Source organism: Phocoena phocoena, chromosome 15, assembly GCF_963924675.1.
Source record: "Phocoena phocoena chromosome 15, mPhoPho1.1, whole genome shotgun sequence".
In the NCBI taxonomy this organism is placed as follows: Eukaryota; Metazoa; Chordata; class Mammalia; order Artiodactyla; family Phocoenidae; genus Phocoena; species Phocoena phocoena.
This window is the reverse complement of record NC_089233.1, coordinates 22,265,357-22,286,073: the sequence shown is the minus strand read 5'-3', so window position 1 is coordinate 22,286,073 and position 20,717 is coordinate 22,265,357. Positions and strand designations below refer to the sequence as shown.

Sequence of the window (20,717 nt, the reverse complement as noted above, 5' to 3'; positions counted from 1 at the left end):
CATTGGTGATGGTCTGTTCTGGGCCCTGTCCTGAGGTGAAGTTCCTAAAGGTGCTTTTATGTGTGACTGACAGAGTGGTTTCCCAGCTCATTCAGGCCCAAGACAGCTTTAAAGTCATTGCTTTAAACCCCATAGATTTTATTATTATGGAAACTTATTGTAAACAGGAAACATTCTATTACTGTTATAATGGAAAATCAATGTCTTTTACCATAAATACAAAGAAATGATTAAAAAAAACCAAGCAAAACAAAAACAAAAAACAGGGACAACTAAACAATAGTGTTGAAATCTGTTTAGATGCAGTTGCCTGCCTACAGAGTCCCACGTTTGGGCTGTGTGGTTATAAAGAGACAGACTAGGCACAGAAGGGGTGGAAGTCAGACTAGCCGCGAAGTGAATGGGAGGCAGACGCAGCCTGTAAGGGACTGGGGACTTCCATGAACGGTGCCAGGGTCACCCTGGTTACAGCTCAAGCAGGGATGAGGGAAAGAAGGAGAAGTGAACAGAGTTAAGGGGCCTGGAAAGGGTGAGACCATTCATGCAGCAGACGAAGCATCCCCAAAGCGGGTTCAGCCTCCCATCCAGGGGAGGAGCCCTCCGTGGCCCCTGAAGGCAGGGCCAGGAGCCTTGGGCTTGAGACCCAGCTTGAGACACAGCGGTGTGACCCTGGGTGGGTTTCCTCCCTAAGATGGAAATGCCCAGTCCTGTGTCCAAAGGCTGTCACGAGGACAAAGGGAGGCCATGTGCTGAGCGCCTGTGCCCATCAGCTTCATCATCTCCCAGGGGCGACTGTCCTCCCAGAACCGGCACCTTAGAAGCTGTGAAGGCTTTAAAGGCCCCTCCTGTTACCAGCCTGTGCTAACCACTGTACTTTGCAGGCATCTTCTTACGGCCCATACCATCTCTATCCCCACTGCACAGATGGAGAGTCAGGGAGAGGTGTTGTACCAGGCTGAGAAAAGGGTCAGGGGGGACTTGGGTCTGGGTGGGAGTGGGGGGAATGTTGGGAGAGGAAGAAGCTGGAGCTGAGGCCTCCAGAGAGAGAAGGGGCCAGAGAGAATCTTTGCCTTGGCTCAGGGTCAGCCCTGCTCAGAAGATGAAGCAAACCAGGCGACCATGGTCACACCTCACTCCTCCACCTCGGGCTGATGGTCGGTCATTGCTGTGGTGATGATAATATTATCATACAATGGTCCTGATGATGCCTTTACTGTCACTTTTGTTATTGTGGGAGAGGGCACAGCCCACCCTGACAGACAGCGCGGGTCCTGGGGAGGCACACTTTTTTCCCTCTTTTGACTTTGGGATCTGCTAGGCCCCATGCAACACCCCCACGTTAAGTGCATGCTGTCATAGCCCAGTCCTTCCCCTGTGCCCTGTCCCCAGAGCCACCCTACCCTGGCCATTCTCTGGTGTCTCAGAGCATAAGCACAGCCCTCTGGGAGGCCCTCAATGGGACAGGTGCCTAGCACTGGGTTCGGAGCCAGGAAAACACCCCCTTCCATGACAGCCTAGGTGGGGTAGGTCATGCTGATCTCGAGGGTGTGGTGGCTTGAAGCAGGATCTCAGTTCCCTGACCGGGAATCAAACCCAGGCTGTGGCAGTGAAAGTGCTGAATCCCAACCACGAGGGCCGGTGGGATTGAAACAGGACCTCAGTCCTTGTCTTCTTTGAAGAAAGAATTCAGCAAAGAGACAGAAGGTAGGGAAGCAGATAAAGCGTTTATTAGAAGAAAAGTACATGCGGAAAGACACACGGATGGGCTCAGAGAGAGAGAGTCACGCTTTTGGGGTGGCTTGAATTGCTTATACGGCTGCAGTTCTCCGGGTTCCCTCTAGCCAATCACCTTGATTCATCTTGCTTTGTGCCCATATTTGGTCTGACTCAGGGTCCTACCCAATGTGCACGTGCATCTTTAAGCCAAGACAGATTCCAGCGTGAGAGTCTCTGAGAGGTTGGCAGGACATATTATGGGCTAGCGCCCCCTCCATTTTCTGACCCCTGAGGAACCGTTTTGTGCATGTGTAGTCCAGGAGGTCTCCTTGACCTCAAGAATGAAAAATATGGTAGTCTTATCTTTTCACTCAGGCAGAGCTGAGCTTCTCTCTGCTCCTGCCTTTATCTTTTCCTTGAAATGTCAGCAGGAGACAAGCTCCAGCTACTCAGCCTGGAGCCCGTCTACCTTCTACCTCAATGCCACGGTCTATTCATCCCGACTGCCTGTGGAGGTATCCACTGGAGTGCCAGAACTGTCTGGGAGTATGTGTGTGTGTGACTGTGGTTGTATAAGTCTGCATGTATGAACCTGTGTGTCTGAGTTTCTGTGTCTGTGAGCATCTCGATTGTGAACATGAATTTCCCACTGCACAGCACTGAGACATTGAGTGTCTCTCTGGTTTTATCTGTACGCATTTGTGTCTGCACCTCTGTCACTGAATGAGTGTACGTTGGTTGTGCAAATCCGTGTGTGTGTCTGTGTCTCAGGGCATATGGGTCCGTGGAGTTGTGTCTGTGTTTTATATGTGTGTGACTGTGCTGTGTGTGAAGTTGCTGTCCCTTTGGGTGTTCCTGATTGTATCTGTGTGTTTGTCTTCTTTTTGTGCCTGTGTGTATGTGGCTGTGTTCTGTGTCTATGTCTCTGCCTCCATGTCTGTGTGTGTGCGTGTGTGTGCCTCCTTGGGGTGTGTGTGGGTCTGCCCTGGGGGGCTGTCTCACATGGCCCTGAGTATGTGTACTTGTGTATGTGTGTGTGTTCCCCCCAGGGTGTCCTTGCCTGCGTTGGTCTGTGTGTGAGCTGTCCATGAGCCCAACACCTGAGTCCCCAGGTGAGGCTGGGGGTGATTCTTTACCTGTGCGTCTCTGTGTTTGTGATGTCTGTATATTACCCTGTGAGTGTGTATATCTGTGCACCTCAGAAGAGGGCAGCTGCAGAGGGGATCTCCCTCTCGGTGACCCCCCAGGAATGGGTGAGAAGGAGACAATATGCGCTTCTCTCACCCCCAGGCTCAGCCTCTTCTGCCTCTGCTCCTTCCAGCCTCTGGTGGTTCCATCTCAGGCCGGAAGGATGGATGGAGTGAAGGGTTAGTTCACAGGACCACAGGCCAGGGGTGTCAGAGGGCTCTGGATGGCAGAGCGGATTACACAGTATAAGGAGAGGTGCCTGGGGAGGACTCCGGGCCCCTGGGGAGGGGCTGGGGGGCAAAGCTCCTGGGTCCCTGGGAAGGGCTGGAGGAGTCCTGCAGGATTCCTGGGCCCCCAGAGGGCAGGTACTCACTCACCTGCACTGGTCCAGGCTGGGACCTGCAAGCAGCAACAGCAGCAGCATTATTGGTGGGACGAGAGGCAGTGGGTCCACTGGAGGGTGCAGGTGAGGGATGGTGTGGCAGGCAGGTGTCGTCACCAAGCCGGGCTGCCCTCCCCTCTTCTCCATTCCCCAGACACCACACTTGCCCTGCCTCCCGCCTCACCCCCAGTTGGGCAGAGGCAAGCTAGGCAGGAGCAGACCCCGGGGGCCACATGGACTGTTCCTCCTAGACCTGTATGTCCTGGTCATTGACTGGGCCACAGAGTCTCTGGAACCAGGAGGGAGAATCAGGCCCTAGGGCAGTCTGTGATGGGGATTGGGGGAATTACGAGGGACAGCATTCAGCACTGGATCTTTCCCAGAATAAATGCACAACAGACTCACTGTGGATGCTGAGTCAGTATTTAATTTGCTTCAGCCCCATTCTGAGCGCTCAGCTGGGCAATCTGAAAGGAACAGGGAACTTGGAGGAAGGATAGTGATTGATATTAATTTAAAAGAACAAAAATGCTGGAATGTTGACACTCCCGGCTCTCTTTCAAGTCAACTCTCTCAGCGTTCCTCTCCTCACCCTCACCATCGTGAGGAACCTGAGGCCGCCAGGCATTTGGCCAATATCACACAGTGGTTTCTGAGTTTTCTGCCAATTACATCTGACCAAACTCCTTCTTCCGGAGTTCACTTCTTTTTATCTTGCCAGTGATGGTTTTGGGCAGCTCTGAGACAAACTCCACCTGGTTGAGGATAAAGCAAACACATACTAAGTCCCCCCGTCATTTTCTATCAACCCTCAGCTCCCCTCCTTTGCCCTCTCACAGTCCCCCAGAAAGGCTGCCGCCATGTGGGGGCCTTAATGGGGTTCACCATTTATGTCAGATTCTCCTCTGACCTCCTGAAGTTGGATGCAGCCCTTCTATGTACTTTGACCAGTGAAATATGAGAAAGAGTGAAGTGTGCCACATTTAACAGAACAGTTGGGAGTCATTGAGACAGGCCACCCCCTCTGTCCATCTCTTCTAGTACTCTGGGAGGTACCTACGTGGTGGCTGCTCCTTTATCCTGGTCCCAGGATGAGGGGATGTGGAGCAAAGGCTGCGGGAAAGCTATGGTGGACAAGTGGCGTGAGCAAGAAAGGCACCGTCCTTGTTATAATCCACTGCAACTTTGGGACTGTTTGTTACGCACAGTAACATGTAGCCCTTCCTGACTGGTACGCATCCTCTACTCTACTCTCGATAAAGCATCAGATGCTAATGTTAGCAGCATGAACTCTGTTGTCAGATACACATGGGGTTGAATTCCAGCTTCTATTTACTCTAATCTCAGGCAACTTACTTTGAGTCTCTAAGCCTCAATTTCCTCTCTGTAGACTGGGATGATTATCTCAGGGTGTGGGGAGGATTAAATGAAATAATAATGCATGTAAAGCATTGAGTCCAGGGCCTGGTACACACAGTAAATGCTCAATAAATGTTAGCTATATAGCTTTATAATATGTATTGATTGTAAACATTCAGACAATGCAGCAAAGTATTTCTACAAGAGAAGAAAATTTTAACTTGTTTTTAAACATATCAGATAGTACTACGTATTTCTTAGCCTGCTTTTTTTCTCAATATTATTGTGATATTTTATGCTAAAAATCTTCATCATCAGTTTAAACTACAGAATCATATTAAATTCCACGAGTAATTTCATCCTTTCTCTATTGCTGCACAGTTTCATAGGTTGTGCACAGCATTTAAAACCAATGAAGTTGAGCAAAAAATATCAGAATGTGTTACATGCTGTTAGGGTAAATATCATTTTGTTCTTTGTTGTTTGCTATGTGTGTATATGGGTGTTGGGTTGCAATACAGAATGTACTTCTCATGACAGAATGTTTTTTAATAGCTTGGAAGTTGCTGGTTTGGGTGTCTTTTTCAAATTTTGAAAGATTATAGGTAACCTTCCTGGACATCCTTGGGCAATTGTCTGATTTTTTCCTTTAGGCTGACACTCCAGCAATGGATGAGTTTCTGGCACAGGATCGAGGTTCCACCCGATTCAGTGGGCTCCCTCACACCCCTAAGCTGAAATGCTTCTTCTGCAGAGAAAAATATTAGTGCTCTTGGCTACTTAGGCTTCACCCAAGACACTGTATGAGACTTGAGGCAGTGGAACCCCCAGAACCACTCACAGGGACCAGACCCCATCCATCTGCTCTCGCTCACCTTCCTTGGGTACTTGTACGGGGCTGTCACTGACTTCACATGCTGCTGCAGCTCCTTGGTGAGCTGGTGTCGATCATGGGACAGGAAGTTTGGGGTCAGGACAATGAAAGCCTTCACTACCTGCAGTGAAGAACCAGAGTGGAGGCTCAGGGCGAGGGACAACCAAAGAATAGTTTAAGGAGTAAATGCCTGGGACTTCCCTGGAGGTCCGGTGCTTAAGACTCCGCACTCCCACCACAGGGGCCGTGGGTTTGAGCCCTAGTCAGGGAACTAAGATCCCGCGTGCCATGCCACACTGCGCGGCCAATAAATAAATAAATAAAAATTTAAAAATAATTTTCAGTTTAAAAAATTTTTTAATTAAAAAAAATTTTAAATAAAATGCTTACAAAATTAATGGGAAAACCAACTGAGAACAGAGCCTTTGGAAATTCCAGGTTCAAATCTCAATACTTCCAATTTCCACTCTTTGCCTTCGAACATTACTTAGCCTATCTTAATCTCGATCTCCTTCTCTGCGAAATGGGGAGAGGACAGGTGCATTCCTCATCAGGTTCATGAAAGATTCCATGAGATAATACACATAAAACGTGAAGCCAGTTTAAATGTATTTGTATTCCTATCATTTTTATCATCACCATTTTCACTATTATTTTAGGTAGAGTTCTGCGGGCATTTAATAATAGCTAAGACCTTGTGGGCCTTTAATAATGTTGGTAATTTATTAGTTTCCTATTATTATTTATGTCCTCATTTAACTTCTCAGGGATTGTACATAGAAGGTGTTCAATAAACACTTGTTGGATCAAGGATGCATGCTCTGGAGCCAGAGTGCTCAATTTCCCACCACCTATTAGCTGTGTAATCCAGGCAAGTTATTTAACCTCTTTATGCCTCTGTTTCCTTCTCTGCATAAAGGTATTAAAAGAGTCCTTAATTCATTGTGTTCTGTGAGGGATAAATGAGCCGACACCCAGTAAGAGCTGATTAACTGCTAGATGGCAGCAGCGGCAGCATTCACTGTCAGCTTCATTTCAGTCACGGATGAGGCCACAGTGCCTCCTGCTGACCACATCGTGTAAGTGCACATGCACATCAACCATGCCCTCCCTTCACCCTAGGTCCAAGGCTGGGTAGGTATGGCCGGGAAGTTTTCCCCTCACCTGCCTTCCCAGCCCCACGCCCAGCCACGATGACCTCCAGGTCCTGTTCCTCACCTCCCCTCGAATCGGGTCCGGGCTGCTCACCACAGCGGACTCAGCCACCGCTGGGTGCTCTGCCAGGGCGTTCTCCACTTCTGCCGGTCCAATGCGGTACCTGCAGGACCAATGGTTCCTTCTGAGCCAATTCCCGGGCGAGGGTGACCCAGGCCCTCAGATCGCATCTTTTGGAGAGACACATCTTCCCTTGGCACGGAGGGTATCTGTCACAGGGCGCCAGGGCCTGTGTAATGGGACTGAAATGTGAAGTCCTGAACGTTCCATGCTAAGAAATACAAGGCTCAGGTGCTCCCCAGGTGAGAGAGGAGGTGAATGCTTCATCCTCCCAGAGCTCTGGGGCTTGGCTCAAGCTCAAGCAGCTTCCCCTGGCATGAAAACTCCTTAGCTTAAACATTTGTACAAATTTTACAGCCTGTTCCTCACTGTTATCAGCATTGGTTTTAGAAATTAAAGACAACAAACACAATTTTCCTGAAATTCCCAGGAAAACATGTTATTCTAGTGTAATGTGTCATTGTTTTTCTTTATAAATCATGTTCGAGTTAGGAACAACAGACTTGCAGTCAGACCGCCTTTGTTCAAATCTGGCCTGCACCCTGTACTGTCTTTGAAACTTCAGGCAACGTTTTTCACTGGTCACTGACTCCGTTTGCTCATGTAAAATGGGCATAATCATGGGAATTCCCTGGCCATCCAGTGGTTAGGGCTACGTGCTCCCACTGCAGGGAGCACGGGTTCAATCCCCGCTTGGGGAACTGAGATCCTGCATGCCGAGCACTTGGGGCCTCCACACACACACCCTCCCCCCACAAAATAAAATAAAATAAAATAAAATGGGCATAATCGCATCTACCTTACAGCATTGGGAGGTGGTTCGTATAAAGCTCTACAGAGAGTACGGTCACATAATACGTATTCCATAAAGGTGAATTTTCTTATTGTTGTTTTTATGTGCTTCTGTGACACGTGGTTCATTACAGGAGCACACAGAATAAGCTCCCTCAACAAATAGGGCCCAAAGTCAAGTTTTCCTTCCCAGTGCCTTTAACTTGCATGATGTCTTACTTTGGTTCAGAGTTAGGCTGAGAGTCCATCACCAAGGCATGAAGGAATGTCTGGGCATGCTACCTCCCACCAGGCTTGTGAGGGTGGTACCTTCTGGCTCAGCGTCAGCCACACCTACCCGGAGGCGTTGATGACATCATCGGCCCTCCCCAGGAACCAGAAGTAGCCCTCTGCATCAATAGTTGCTCTGTCCCCACTGCTGTAAAAGTCCCCACACTCCACTTCGGCTGTCTTCACCGGGTTACTCTGCAAAGACAACGACACTCCTCTGTCAAAAACAGTGAGTTTAGAGATGATGAGCTGCAACAATGAGCTCGGATCTGGGTTTGAATCCTGCTTCTGGCTCTACCTGGCACCTGGGCATTTTTTATAATCTCTCTGAGTCTACTTTCATTACATGCAAGCACTCAATGCATGCCACTGGTCGATTACGGAACAATGTTCAACCAATTTTAAGAACAATATTTTTTTATTTATTTCGTTTATTTATTTTTGGCTGCGTTGGGTCTTCATTGCTGCACGCGGGCTTTCTCTAGTTGCGGCGAGCAGGGCTACTCTTCATTGCCGTCCACAGGCTTCTCATCGCAGCGGCTTCTCTTGTTGCAGAGCATGGGCTCTAGGTGTACGAGCTTCAGTAGTTGCGGCATGTGGGCTCGGTAGTTGTGGCTCACGGGCTCTAGAGTGCATGCTCAGTAGTTGTGGGACACAGGCTTAGCTGCTCCACGGCATGAGGGATCTTCCTGTACCAAGGATTGAACCCGTTTCCCCTGCATTGGCAGGCGGACTCTCAACCACTGCGCTACCATGGATGTCCCCAGAACAATTTTTAGAAATAACAACTCACTTCTGTGTGCCACTCCAGTAAAATAAAATTACCACTAGAGCATAACTCTATTTTATTCCCTGTTATAAGCTCTGCATTTACACAGTGGCTGGACAGATGGGAGGTGTCAATAAATGTTTCAATGAATTTTCTTCCCAAAATATTACCTTATTTGAGCCTCACAGAAAGCCTATGAAGTTGGTATTCTTCATTAAACTTTTAAGATAATTGTATATTTGCATGCAGTTATAAGAAATAATACAGAGAGATCTCATGTACCCTTTATCTAGTTTCTCCCAATGGTAATATCTTGAGAAAATATAGTTCAATATCATAACCAGGATATTGACATTGATACCATCCACCAATCTTACTCAGGTTTCCCCAGTTTTTTACTTGTACTCGTGTGTGTGTGAGTGTATCTAGTTCTATGCCATTTTATCCCATGTGTAGGTCCATGTATCTACCACCACAGTCAAGGTACTGAACAGTCCCATCATCACTAGGATCTCTCACGTTGCTTTTATAACCACATCCACCTCTCTCCTCTCCTTTCTTCCACCTCCCTGCCCATACCTAACCCCTTGGCAATGACTAACCTATTCTCCATTTTTATAATTTTGTCATTTTAATAATGTAACATAAATGGAATTCTATAGTATATAACCTTTGGGACTGGCTCTTTTTTAAAACTCAGTATCATTCTCTGGGGATCCATCCACATTGCTGTGTTCATCAATAGTTAGGTCATATTTATTGATGAACAGTATCTCACGTTACGGATGAGACACAGTTTAACATTCACCCACTGAAGGGCGTCTGGGTAGTTTTATTTTTAACTATTATGCATAAAGCTGCTGTGAACCTTACAGATTTGTGTGAGGCTGGCATTTTACAGAAGAGGAAACGGATGTTCAAGGAGGCACAATAACTCACTCAAAGTCACTCAGCTGGGCAGAGGGAGGGTTGGCATTTGAATTTACAGCCTATGCATGTGACCACTGAGCACTGTGTTGGGATTTATCTTCTTCTGGAACATGGAATAATTTTAAGAGGTTTCAGGAAAAAAATCTTTAAACATTAAATTGCATCCTTTATTAGAGTCCCGTCCAATTGGTCTGATTATATTGAGATTCTCGGACATATTTTTGAAAGCTCTGGAACTACCAAGAGGAAGATAGGTTTCCATTTCAGAGCTTTTTTTGCCTTTAATTTTTTATTTCAATACAGTTTTAAAGGTAACGTTCCATTTAGAGTTATTACACCATTTCAGAACTTTTAGTGAAAATAGAAGTTAGCTAGAATTTAAGAAAATGTTTTGTGTGTATTATAGTTATGGTTATAATTGCCTCCTGTTTCTGGGAAGAGATACTGTTTTCCACTTGAGATACCAGATCAAATTCTTTTTTAAACAAATGCTTTAAAGTAGTAATTTGATTTAAAGTAAAAAATAATGTAAGTAATAATATACATGGTGCATGGATATGGCAGAAAATAGTTGACGTGGACTTGAATGACTGAAATTTAGGAGACACCACATCAAAGGGTACAGAAAAAGTCCCACCCCCAATTCATGTACCATTTGAACTGCTGTCCATCTCAGTGTACTCTGATACAGTTGACCTGACACATCCCTGCGGACACGTCTTCCCTGAAGGAAATGATATTTCTTGATGTCAATCATCTGAGGTAGGGTCAGAGATTGGAACCTTGCAGATGGGACTCCCACACCCACGGAAGGAATTCCTTTGTCTCTCTGGGCCTGAACTTCTTGGAAGTAGATCTCAGAGCCATTGAAGAGCTCCTGAATGGTAGGAGAATAGTATCACATCTACCACACAGAAAGGGTCAGAGTCTACAGAGGCACCAAATTGAGTTCTTCACCTTGACTACTTTTAAAAAGTGCTACTGGTGGGTGATGTCAAGAAAACACGGCAAATGAGGAAGATTTAAGGTCTCATTTCCCCCAAAAAACCACCAAAAAAGTACAAGAAGTTGAATTGACTATGTACGACATCTGGGAAAGAGTCAAAGGCTTAAAACAACCTTATAAATACCCAATCAAGAAAAAGCCATCTTAAAAATGGTACAAAGTTTTGTGACATTTTATTCACCCTTGCTCCAGCCTTTCTTCTGCATGGCAGTTTTGGTCTTGAGCAGATGGCAGCCCAGTTCCCAGTTCCCCTGCTCCAACCAGAGAGAGCAGAGAAGATCTCATTTGCAAATTATTGTACACACCTGTTGTAACCTGTCTCAGGATAATGGGAGGACTGGTGCAAGGCACGCAGTTCATGTAACTCAGAATATAAGTGGGAAAAGCAATAGGAGCTCTTCATAGGAGCTACCTGGAAGACTACAAAACTGAAAGATGCCTGAGGTAAGAAATTATGGGTGGAGATATACAATAGATCATGAAGGTCTGGAGGAGAAGTTGGGGTGAGATTCTTTCAAGAAATTAGGATATTCAAGACAGCTGTCCACATGGCGGTATTTAGAAAACCATGCACATACCTGAGCAAGACGTGTGCTCACAAGAGCCCTAAGAAGACCTTAAGCTTTCACCTCAGACTGATCTCTAGGCACAGAGCAAGCCTAGCTAAGTGGTGAAGGAGTACCCCAGCACAGACCTAACTTGTACATTGGTTGTTCTCTCCTTTTTGTTGTCATTGGTATTTTTGTTTGTTTGACCTCTTGGCACTCAAGAAAATCTCTGTCAAAACATTAGCTGAACATGAGCTAAGTGATCAGAAACTTCAGTGTGATCACACATGGCCAATAATTGTCGTTGCAAGAAGAGTTTGGAAACGTCTCAAAACAAACATACTGTTATAGGCTTCAATGGTCAACAATACAAAACAAGAACAACAAAACCCCAGACACCCCAACACTCAGGGAAGCAGGAGAATCTGATTTCTAGAGTTACCACATTGTAATAGTGAGAGGCCCAATATTCAACTAAAAATTACAAGACATACAATGAAACAGAAATCATGCCTCAGGACTTCCCTGGTGGTCCAGTAGTAAAGAATCCACCTTCCAATGCAGGGGAAATGGGTTCATCGATCCTTGGTCGGGGAACTAAGATCCCACATGCTGTGGGGCAACTAAGCCTGTGCGCCACAACTGCTGAGCACATTTGCCTCAACTAGGCAGTCCTCATGCTGCAAACTACAGAGACCACACAGTCTGGAGCCTGTGCGCCATAACTAAAGAGAGAAAATCCACACGCCACAACTAGAAAGAAGCCCGCACACTGCAACAAAAGATCCCACATGCCACAACAATGATCCTGTGTATTGCACTAAGACCCTACACAGCCAAAAGTAAAAAATAAATAAATAAAATAAATAAATATTAAAAAAAAAATCATACCTCATTCAAAGGAATGAAATTAATTGACAGAAATCATCCCTGAGGAAGCCCAGGCATAAGACTTACTAGACAAACAGTTTAAATCAAGCTTGTTAAATGTGGTCACAGAGGTAAAGGAAGAAATGGACAAAGCACTACAAGAAGTCAGAAAAGTGACATGTGGACAAAATGAGAATATCAACAAAGAGATGGAAATTATGGAAAGGCACCAAACAGACCTTCTAGAAAAGGGCAATAACTAAAACAAAAAAATCACTGAAGTGTTTGGCAGCAGTTTAAAACAGGAATAAGAAAGAATCAGAGAGTTGAAGGCAGAACAATAGAAGTTATTGGGTCTGAGGAGCAAACAGGAAAAAAACTGAAGAAAAGCAAACAGAGCCTAATGGACTTGCACGACAGCATCCAGCAGACAAACATGTGCATTATGAGAGAAGGAAATGAGACAGAGAAAGGGACAGGAATAGTATTTGAAGATATAAGGGGCAAAATCTTCTCAAATGTAATGAAACACATGAATTTACAAATACAAGAAGTTCAAAGAAATCCAATAAGATAATCCCAAGAGACCCACACCAGGATACATAAAAATCACAATATTGGAAGCCAAATAGAGTCTTGAAAACAGCAAGAGAAGTGACTCATCACATACAAGGATCCTCAGTAAGATTATCAGCTGATTCTCACAGGAAACCTTGAAGGCCAGAAGTGGTGGGATTACATATTTAAAGTGTTGAAAGAAAAAAAACTATCTATCAAGACTTCTCTATCCTGCCTTCAAAATGCTCCTTTAAAATGAGGGAGGAATTAAGATATTTTCAGATAAAAGCTGAGGGAGTTTACTACCACTAGACATGCCCTAGCAGATATGGTAAAGGGATTCCTACAGGTTAAAATGAAAAGACTCTAGACATGTGTCAAATCCATATAAAGATATCTTCGGAAAAGTTAAGTGTGTGGGCAAAAAAGCTTAGCTAACATCATTCTCACTGGTAAAAGGCTGAAAGGTTTTCTCTTAAGATCAGGAACAAGACAAGAGAGCCTGATCTCACCATTTCTACTCAACAAAGTATTGGAAATTTACCCAGATCAATTAAGCAAGAAAAAGAAATGAGGCACCAAAATGAAACAGAATTAAAACTAGATCTGTTCACAGATAACATGATCTTACATGTACAAAACCCTAAAAAACTTTCTCTCACACACACAAATTGTTAGACCTAATAAAGTAATTCAGCAAAGTTATAGGAAAGAAAATCAATGCACAAAACTTAAGGTGCAGTTCTATACTTTAACAATTAACAATCCAAAAAGAAAACTGAAAAAACATCAATAAGAATACAATACTAAGGATAAATTTAGTATAGCAGGTGAAAGACTTGTACACTGAAGATTAAAAATCACTGCTGAAAAAGAGAAAGAAGACATAAATAAATGGAAAAGCATCCCGTATTCATTGATTTGAGACAATATTAAGGTGACAATGCTGCCCAACATTATCTACAGATTCAATGAAATGTCTATCAATATTTCAGTGGTGTTTTTTGCAGACATAGAAAAACCCATCCTAAAATTCACATAAAATCTCAAGGGATCCCAAAATGCAAACACGACCTTTAGAAAGGAGAAAAAAGTTGGAGGACTTAAACTCCTGATTTCAGAAACTTACTTCAAAGCTATAGCAAACAAAACAATGTGATACGTTCATAAAAAGAGACATACAGACAACTTGAAGAGCATAGAGAACCCAAAAAGTAACCCTCACATACACTGTCAATTAATTTTAGGCAAGGGTGCCAAGACTATTCAGTGGGAAAGACAGTCGTTTTAACAAATGGTGCTTGGAACCTTGGATGTCCACATGCGAAAGAATGAAGTTACCTTATATCATACACAAAAATTAATTCAAAATGGAACAAAAACTTAAATGTAAGAGCTGAGCTTATAAAACTCTTGGAAGAAAACACAGAGGAAAATCTTGCCTTGGATTTCACAATGATTTCTTGAATATGATATCAAAAGCACAGGAAATAAAAGAAAAATATTGAATACATAAAATGTTCACCAAATTTAAAAACTTTGTATGTCATAGGATACTATCAAGAAAGTGAAAAGACAACCCACTGAATGGGAGAAAATATTTGCAAAGCATATAATTTGAATATCTGATAAGGTATTGATATCCAGCCTACATAAAGAACTCTTACAACTTAGAAACAACAACAACAGAAAAATGAACAAGCCAATTAAAAATGGGCAAAGAACTTGAATAGACAATTCTCCGAAGATATACAAATGGCCAATAAGAACATGAAAAGGTGCTAGTCATTAGAGAAATGTCAATCAAAACCGCAATGAGTTACCACTTCAAACCCATTAGAATGGCCATTATTAAAAATAAACTGAAAATAGCAAGTGAGTGTAAGGATATGAGGAAATGAAAACACTTGTGCATGTGGAAAACACGTATGGCAATTCCTCAAAAAGTTAAACAGAAGTACCATATGATCTAGCAATTTCATTTCTGGGTATATAACCAAAAGAAGGGAAAGCAGGGACCCAAACAGTTACTTGCACAATCAGTGTTCATAGCAGCATTATTCACAAAGGCCAAAAGGTGGAAACAACCCAAATGTCCATCAAAACTTGGTATATACATGCAATGGAATATTATTCAGTCTCAAAAGATGACAGTTTGCTAAAACATGGATGAACCTTGAAAACATGGTGCTAAGTGAAATAAGCCAGACACAAAAGGGCAAATGTTGTATGATTCCACTTATATGAGGTAACGAAAATAGGCAAGTTCTTAAAGACAAAAAGTACCATTAGAGGTTACCAGATGCGGGGAGATGGCGACTAGGCAGCTATTGTTTAATGGGAACAGAATTGCTTCTGGGGATGGAGGAAATTATCTGCAGACGCATGGTGGTGACGGTTGTGCAATTGTAAATTTTACTCAGTGCTACTGAACGGTATGCTCAGGAATGGTGAAACGGGTAAATTTTATATCACATGTATATATAAACCTACAACAGAGTATAAGGAAACCTGCTGTAACTCTTCATCAGACAAACCCTAATTAGCAGGGATTTAGGTCATGCCTCAATAAAAAGAAAATAAAAGAACAGAATAAAAGCCAACGAATCTCAATGGAAGAGTGACATGTCTCATTGCCATGAGAACGTGTGAAATGAAAGAAATCAGTGTGGCCATATGTGAAGACATCTTTGCAAAATAAAATACGTACAATTCTTTTTAAGGCATGGCTTTGTACCACGCCAGTTCAATTTAACCAAAATCTCTGTGGTTGGATCCAAGTACTTTAAAAAAAAGAACCCTTCAAATGATTCTAACGTGCAGGCAGTATTAAGAACTACTGATCTAGATACCTGTTACTCTGTGTTCATTTTCCCTTTTATCCAACCTTTTCACTGTGCTACTGAGAATTACGGCTAAGGCTTGCATGATTGCTTCTGGACAATAGTACCAGAGGGACAGGGCCCCACCCACCCACCCAAGGCCACAGTGTGAGCACAACAGTGACACCAGTGGCTGTGACTTTGTAGAAAGGAGATGGAGGCTGAGATCAATTTCAGGGTCTGTCTACCCTTCTACAGTCCATCTTGGAAGCTGAGGATTTCCTCTTAGTGGCCACTGCTAGCTAGGGTTTGTCTGATGAAGAGTTACAGCAGGTTTCCTTATACTCTATTGTAGGTTTCTGTAGTCCCTGGATTTCTCATTTAGAGTTTGGGGTCCAAAACACACCACTTTGAATCCTAGGCCTGCCATTTATTTGATATGGGAAAGACACGTTAAGCTTCCAATCTGCAGTTTCTTCCTTTAAAGTGGGGATAATAGCGCCCCTGGAGGCTCAGCGAGTATAATAGATTTGTTTGCATCCTGTTGGTAAGTGCGGTGGTATGATGTGAACCCAGTCAAAGCCAGCATTCTTAACCACAAGACATCACTGGACCCCAAGTCTGGTGGTTCTGAAGCCAGGCTGTTTTCTACCCCAACAGTCAGCCCATAAGTGCCAGATGGGTTATGACAGAAAGGGATGTGGGAACACACTATGAGCTTTGAGATTAATTAGAACAGGTTTCATTGACTTGGAGTGAATAAAGGAAGAAGGAAGAAGTCTCAAGATGCAGAGTTGAGTCCAGTCCCTTTTCACCTACACAGCTCCCTGCAAGGATTCTTGGGCCGTGTGGGGGCAGATGGTGTGTCCTTACCTCGTAGCCCATGAAGACGCCTATGGGCCTGGTGGGCTTGATCCTGATGCCAATGTTTCCTTCAGTGTTGGGCGGCAGGATGTTGCCCTTGTCATCAATGATCTGGAGCAAGAGACCTGTGAATCCCACCCTGCAGGGATCCCCAACACTCCTGCCCCACCCAAACACTGCCTGGCTCATTCATGTGACACAGTGGGGGTTATTGGGGGAGGAGGTTGTGGTAGAGGAGCCCTGTCAGAAAATAGAATAAAACTGTCAAAGTCTTTGAAATCAGCAAATGGTAAAACCCAAGCCACGGGTCTATGTGTTTCATGCATATATAGACATCACAAATGTGTCTTCAAGGTAGAAAACACAGATCAGGAAAAACTAAAGGCACCAGCAGTGGAGAGAGCCACCTGTGCTACTGCAAGTACTCTTTTCCAGGCTCGGTGCATGAAGCCTCTGGCTGTCCTGGCAAGCTGCACTCATGCCCAGGACATTGTAGTTCTCAACTGAAAACTCCCCAGGAAACTGGAGGAAAAGTAGGCGGAGAAGAGGAAGGGGAATCTGGAGGCATGACTGGTTCTGTCACCTCGTGTCACACAACGGTCCAACCCTAGCCGAGCACTAATGTCTGCCAATGTCTTTACCACCAGACCTGAATGTCGTAGGGTGGGATGGCCTTCCCCATGGAACCTGGCTTGATCTTCATCCCCCGGAGAGTGCCACAACTTATTCCCTGTTCACGAAAGAAGAGAACTGGGGTTGGCGAAGCGTCCAGGCTGATCACAAAAAAACAGCATCCTTGCTTACAGATGTCATTTGATGCTGTTTAAAGAGCCCTCATGGGGAAGCTAGAAGGCATCGACCCCACTCTAGTCAGCAGACATTCACTGCACCTGACATGGACTGGACCTGAGCCTGGTGCTGGGGCTACAGAGTCCCGTGCGAGAGGCCATGAAGAAGCAGAGGAGTGAGCCCAGGGCCGTGGGCATGTAACGTAGGGTGCAGAGTGCCCACTGTATGCCAGACATGTGTCCCTTTGCCGGGGAGGGCCGTGAGTGTATGTAACGACCGTTTACTTGTAGCTGCCTCGACTGCTTCTCAGAGCTGTGCTGAGGTTATTCAGATTGTTCACGTTGTTCCCCTACCCCCACGTCTTCCTGATGAACCTTATTCCTTCTTCATGGTTCTCGAAATTATCACTTTCCTAAGGTTAAGCGCTTCACACACAGAGACCAAGGTTTGAATCCTGACTCCACCACTCACTAGCTATGTACCAAGTAATCCCCCTTGATCTCCTCCTCTGTCAAAGGGGGGTAATTATAACATTATCGCTTAGAGTGCTTGTGAGTGTGTGCCAGGCACACACCAAGTATTCAGTAAACAACTACTATTAGCTATCATTCAGGCCCTAATAAAAGGAAGTTGGGAGATTCTCTTTCTGTGGTATTTTTCCCCATACTTCTATTGTTGCTTGTCTGTTTCCCTCAGTAGATAATGAGCATTCAGAGAATACAGACTGTCCCATCCATCTCTGCACCCCCAGCATCTAAACACAATACCTACCTAAAAACAACAGTGACAACCATAGCTGCAATAGGGGTTAGACACTGCGAACAGAGCTTTGTATACTTTCTTTCATTTACCTTATCATAACCTTGCAAGACTGGCATATTTCCATTTTGGAGATGCGGAAGCTAGACTCTGCAAGATTCAGTGATATGCCTACAGTCTCGAAGCCTATAACTGGCAAGGCTGAGATGTGAACTGGGGTCAGAGCTCCTGAGAGAGGAAGTACTTTCCCCTCTGCAATGTCACTGCTTACACTACAGGCACGTGGAAAATGTCACAGAAATGAGTGGATAGGTGTGAAAATGTTTGGAGAAATAAAGCACCATCCGGGTATCGGGGAGTATTCTGTTGTTATGAATCGTTGATGTAAAGGGACTAGTGTCATGGGTGTAGCGCATAGTTATAACCTCACCCTCCCTGTCTGAATGCAAACTGAACCAGCAAGGACAGACCTAGACTCTTAACATTTCTCAATCCCGGAAGCAGACCCAGTAACTGATTATTTATTTGCAAAGTAATGTCAGAGAAGTATGTCAGTTGGGACTAAAACAGCTATTTTGCTACAGGCCCTGAGATGACAGTTATACATCTGTCAGCTAAAGGGATGATAGCGAAGTAGGGGAAAGTGGCTCTGTCCAGCATCGGAAATGCATTGAAAATGTGTTAGAAGTGAGATACCTGCCCATACTATCATGGATAAAGTCCTTGAGATTCAAAACATGCATTATTCTTTGAATGCCCTGCCCACCTGACTGGTCAGTGATCCTCTTTGGGATCACACTGTGTGTGTGTGTGTGTGTGTGTGTGTGTGTGTGTGTGTGTGTGTGTGTGTGTGTGTGTGTGGCGTGTATATAGAAGATCACACTGTGTGTGTGTGTGTGTGTGTGTGTGGCGTGTATATAGAAGATCTCTCCTCCTGCTAGTGTCTCACCATCAAAGCTGTGTGCTCTCCTCATAAACACCCAGAAATGAACTAGTGAACTTCCGGGGCTAGCTCCGGCCTGCTCCTGTGGTTGCTGCCTAGGAAGGGACGGTGAAGTGGACAGGACTTGCAGTGCTGGCTTCCATGTCTCTGGAGAGCGCCTTCTATGCCAGTGCCCCTCCTGGGCTCCCTTAATTATAACTAATTATCACAGGTACAGTGGCACCATGTCCTTAGACCCCTTTCTAGGTTTTTGTCCAATAGTTTTCAGCACATTGGTCTTTTGACAAGTTGATGAGCTGCAACTGTCTTTTCTGCAAATTTATTTGGACAAATAAGCCTAGAGCTCTGGAGCCTCCCGTTGGCTTTGAGCAATGCTGTGTGCTCCGCACACACTCATAGCAGGATTCAGCTCATCTGCGGGCTCAGTGGACGAGCACATCCTGACTGGCCCAGAGGGACCATTCACCTACCGTTTCTGACTGTCCGTAGGCCTGGTAGAGCAGAACGCCTGTCTGTCTTCTCCACAGTTCTTGCTCCTCGGGCAGCAGGGCCTCCCCACCAGTACAGCAGTGCTCCAGGGTGGGGAACCTGAGGCTGAGAGGAAGGCAAGGTGTCAACAGAGCCTCCGCAGACTGGGCTTGGGCGCTCTGCCCCAGGCCCAGGGAGAGCTCAGAGCATTGTCATCTGGATCATTCATCCTTCTGCTTCTTCGCTTTCTTACTTGCCTTCTAGGCATTTTCCTGGTGGTCAAGTCCAAGTCGAAGTTATTTCCTGTTGGTACCTGTTAACTCATCTGGCAGGGGTAGGTGGTGGCGGTGGTGAGGCTAATGGGTTAAATCAGGGAGATCAGGATTGAATATGGATGTTGATGTAATAAGAGGGAGAAAAGTGTGCTTGGAACATATTCTAAGTATTCTATGTGGCTAAGAGGGTTATTTTCATAAACCATAAGGGCTGAGGGATAAGACCCCAAGGATATGCTAGGATGGTAACAGAACTGTACCGCCTTCTGGGAAGAGTGGGCTTATGTGAACTGAAGGCCTTTTGTGTTTCTGGCTGGAGAACGCAAATTAGGGGTTGGAAATGAATTGCTCGGGACATCAAGGAAGACCAGGATTCATGTAAGTAAAGAGAAGAAGGATCACAGGTAACAGCCCTGAGAGCAGGAATTTGGGAGAGAACAGAAAAGTCTGCTGTGAATATTTGCAGTAGTTTGCTAGGTATGTTGTGCGATGTAAATCCTCTCATCTATTTTCCCCATGAAGATTTCCATAAATAATACAAAAACCATCACAAAATAATGATGGATTCCCTGAAGGAAATGGGTAGAAGTGATTGGGGTCTTAGTACCACTTTGCACGGGGCTGAGCTGAGCCAGCTCATAGGGATGAGGGAGGTGGCAGAATCCCTTGTCACCCTCTCCTCATATATACGGAGCCTGTAGTGATGGACAGCAGGGCTGGCTTCATTGAGGGTATGTTCCTCATTCTTCTTGAGCTTTATCCAAAGTACATAAAATGGGCAGAGTCTCCAATAGAGTCAATATTCATGCCCTGGTTGAATTTGTATGGGGTTTGTTCACCATCTCAAGAACGTTGCAACAAGTAGGTATAATATGAGCTTAGAAATACAGCTGGAAACATAATTCTGTCAGATTGAGGGTTCATGAATAAAATCAAGCTGTATTTCAGTTATCTTTGTAAATTGAACTCCTTGATATTTTAAGTCTTTTATGTCTAAAACATGTTAGCTCTGATTCTGAAGTAGCCATATCAATTTCAGAAACGCTAAAAGATACATAAACAACCATAAGGTTCAAAGAGCAGATTTCAGGTGAGCTAAAAATTAATCCACAAACATGGGGAAATGCAAAAATAAAATTACAGTGTGATACTACATACCCATCAGATTGGCAAAAATTAAAACTTGAAAAAAAACAAATATTGCCAAAGATGTGAAACAATGGGAATTCTCCTACCCTGCTAGGGGGAGCATACCTTGGT

The 20,717-nt window shown here is 44.6% G+C and overlaps 1 protein-coding gene across 3 annotated transcripts in view; it reads right to left on the bottom strand.

The window, feature by feature from the left end:
• LOC136134931 (acyl-coenzyme A synthetase ACSM1, mitochondrial) overlaps positions 1-20,717 on the bottom strand; it is a 51,542-nt gene that overhangs the window by 9,818 nt on the left and 21,007 nt on the right. For 2 of the 3 annotated variants that reach the window (XM_065892719.1, XM_065892720.1), the window contains exons 8-12: positions 19,185-19,308; positions 16,873-16,953; positions 16,233-16,334; positions 7,924-8,051; positions 6,738-6,837 (exon numbers count right to left, since the gene is read on the bottom strand). In XM_065892719.1, coding sequence (XP_065748791.1) covers positions 6,738-6,837; positions 7,924-8,051; positions 16,233-16,334; positions 16,873-16,953; positions 19,185-19,308 — 535 coding nt within the window. Of the gene's footprint in view, positions 1-3,954; positions 4,042-5,520; positions 5,641-6,737; positions 6,838-7,923; positions 8,052-16,232; positions 16,335-16,872; positions 16,954-19,184; positions 19,309-20,717 lie in introns of those variants that run through there. The other variant, XM_065892717.1, reaches the window with a different exon arrangement.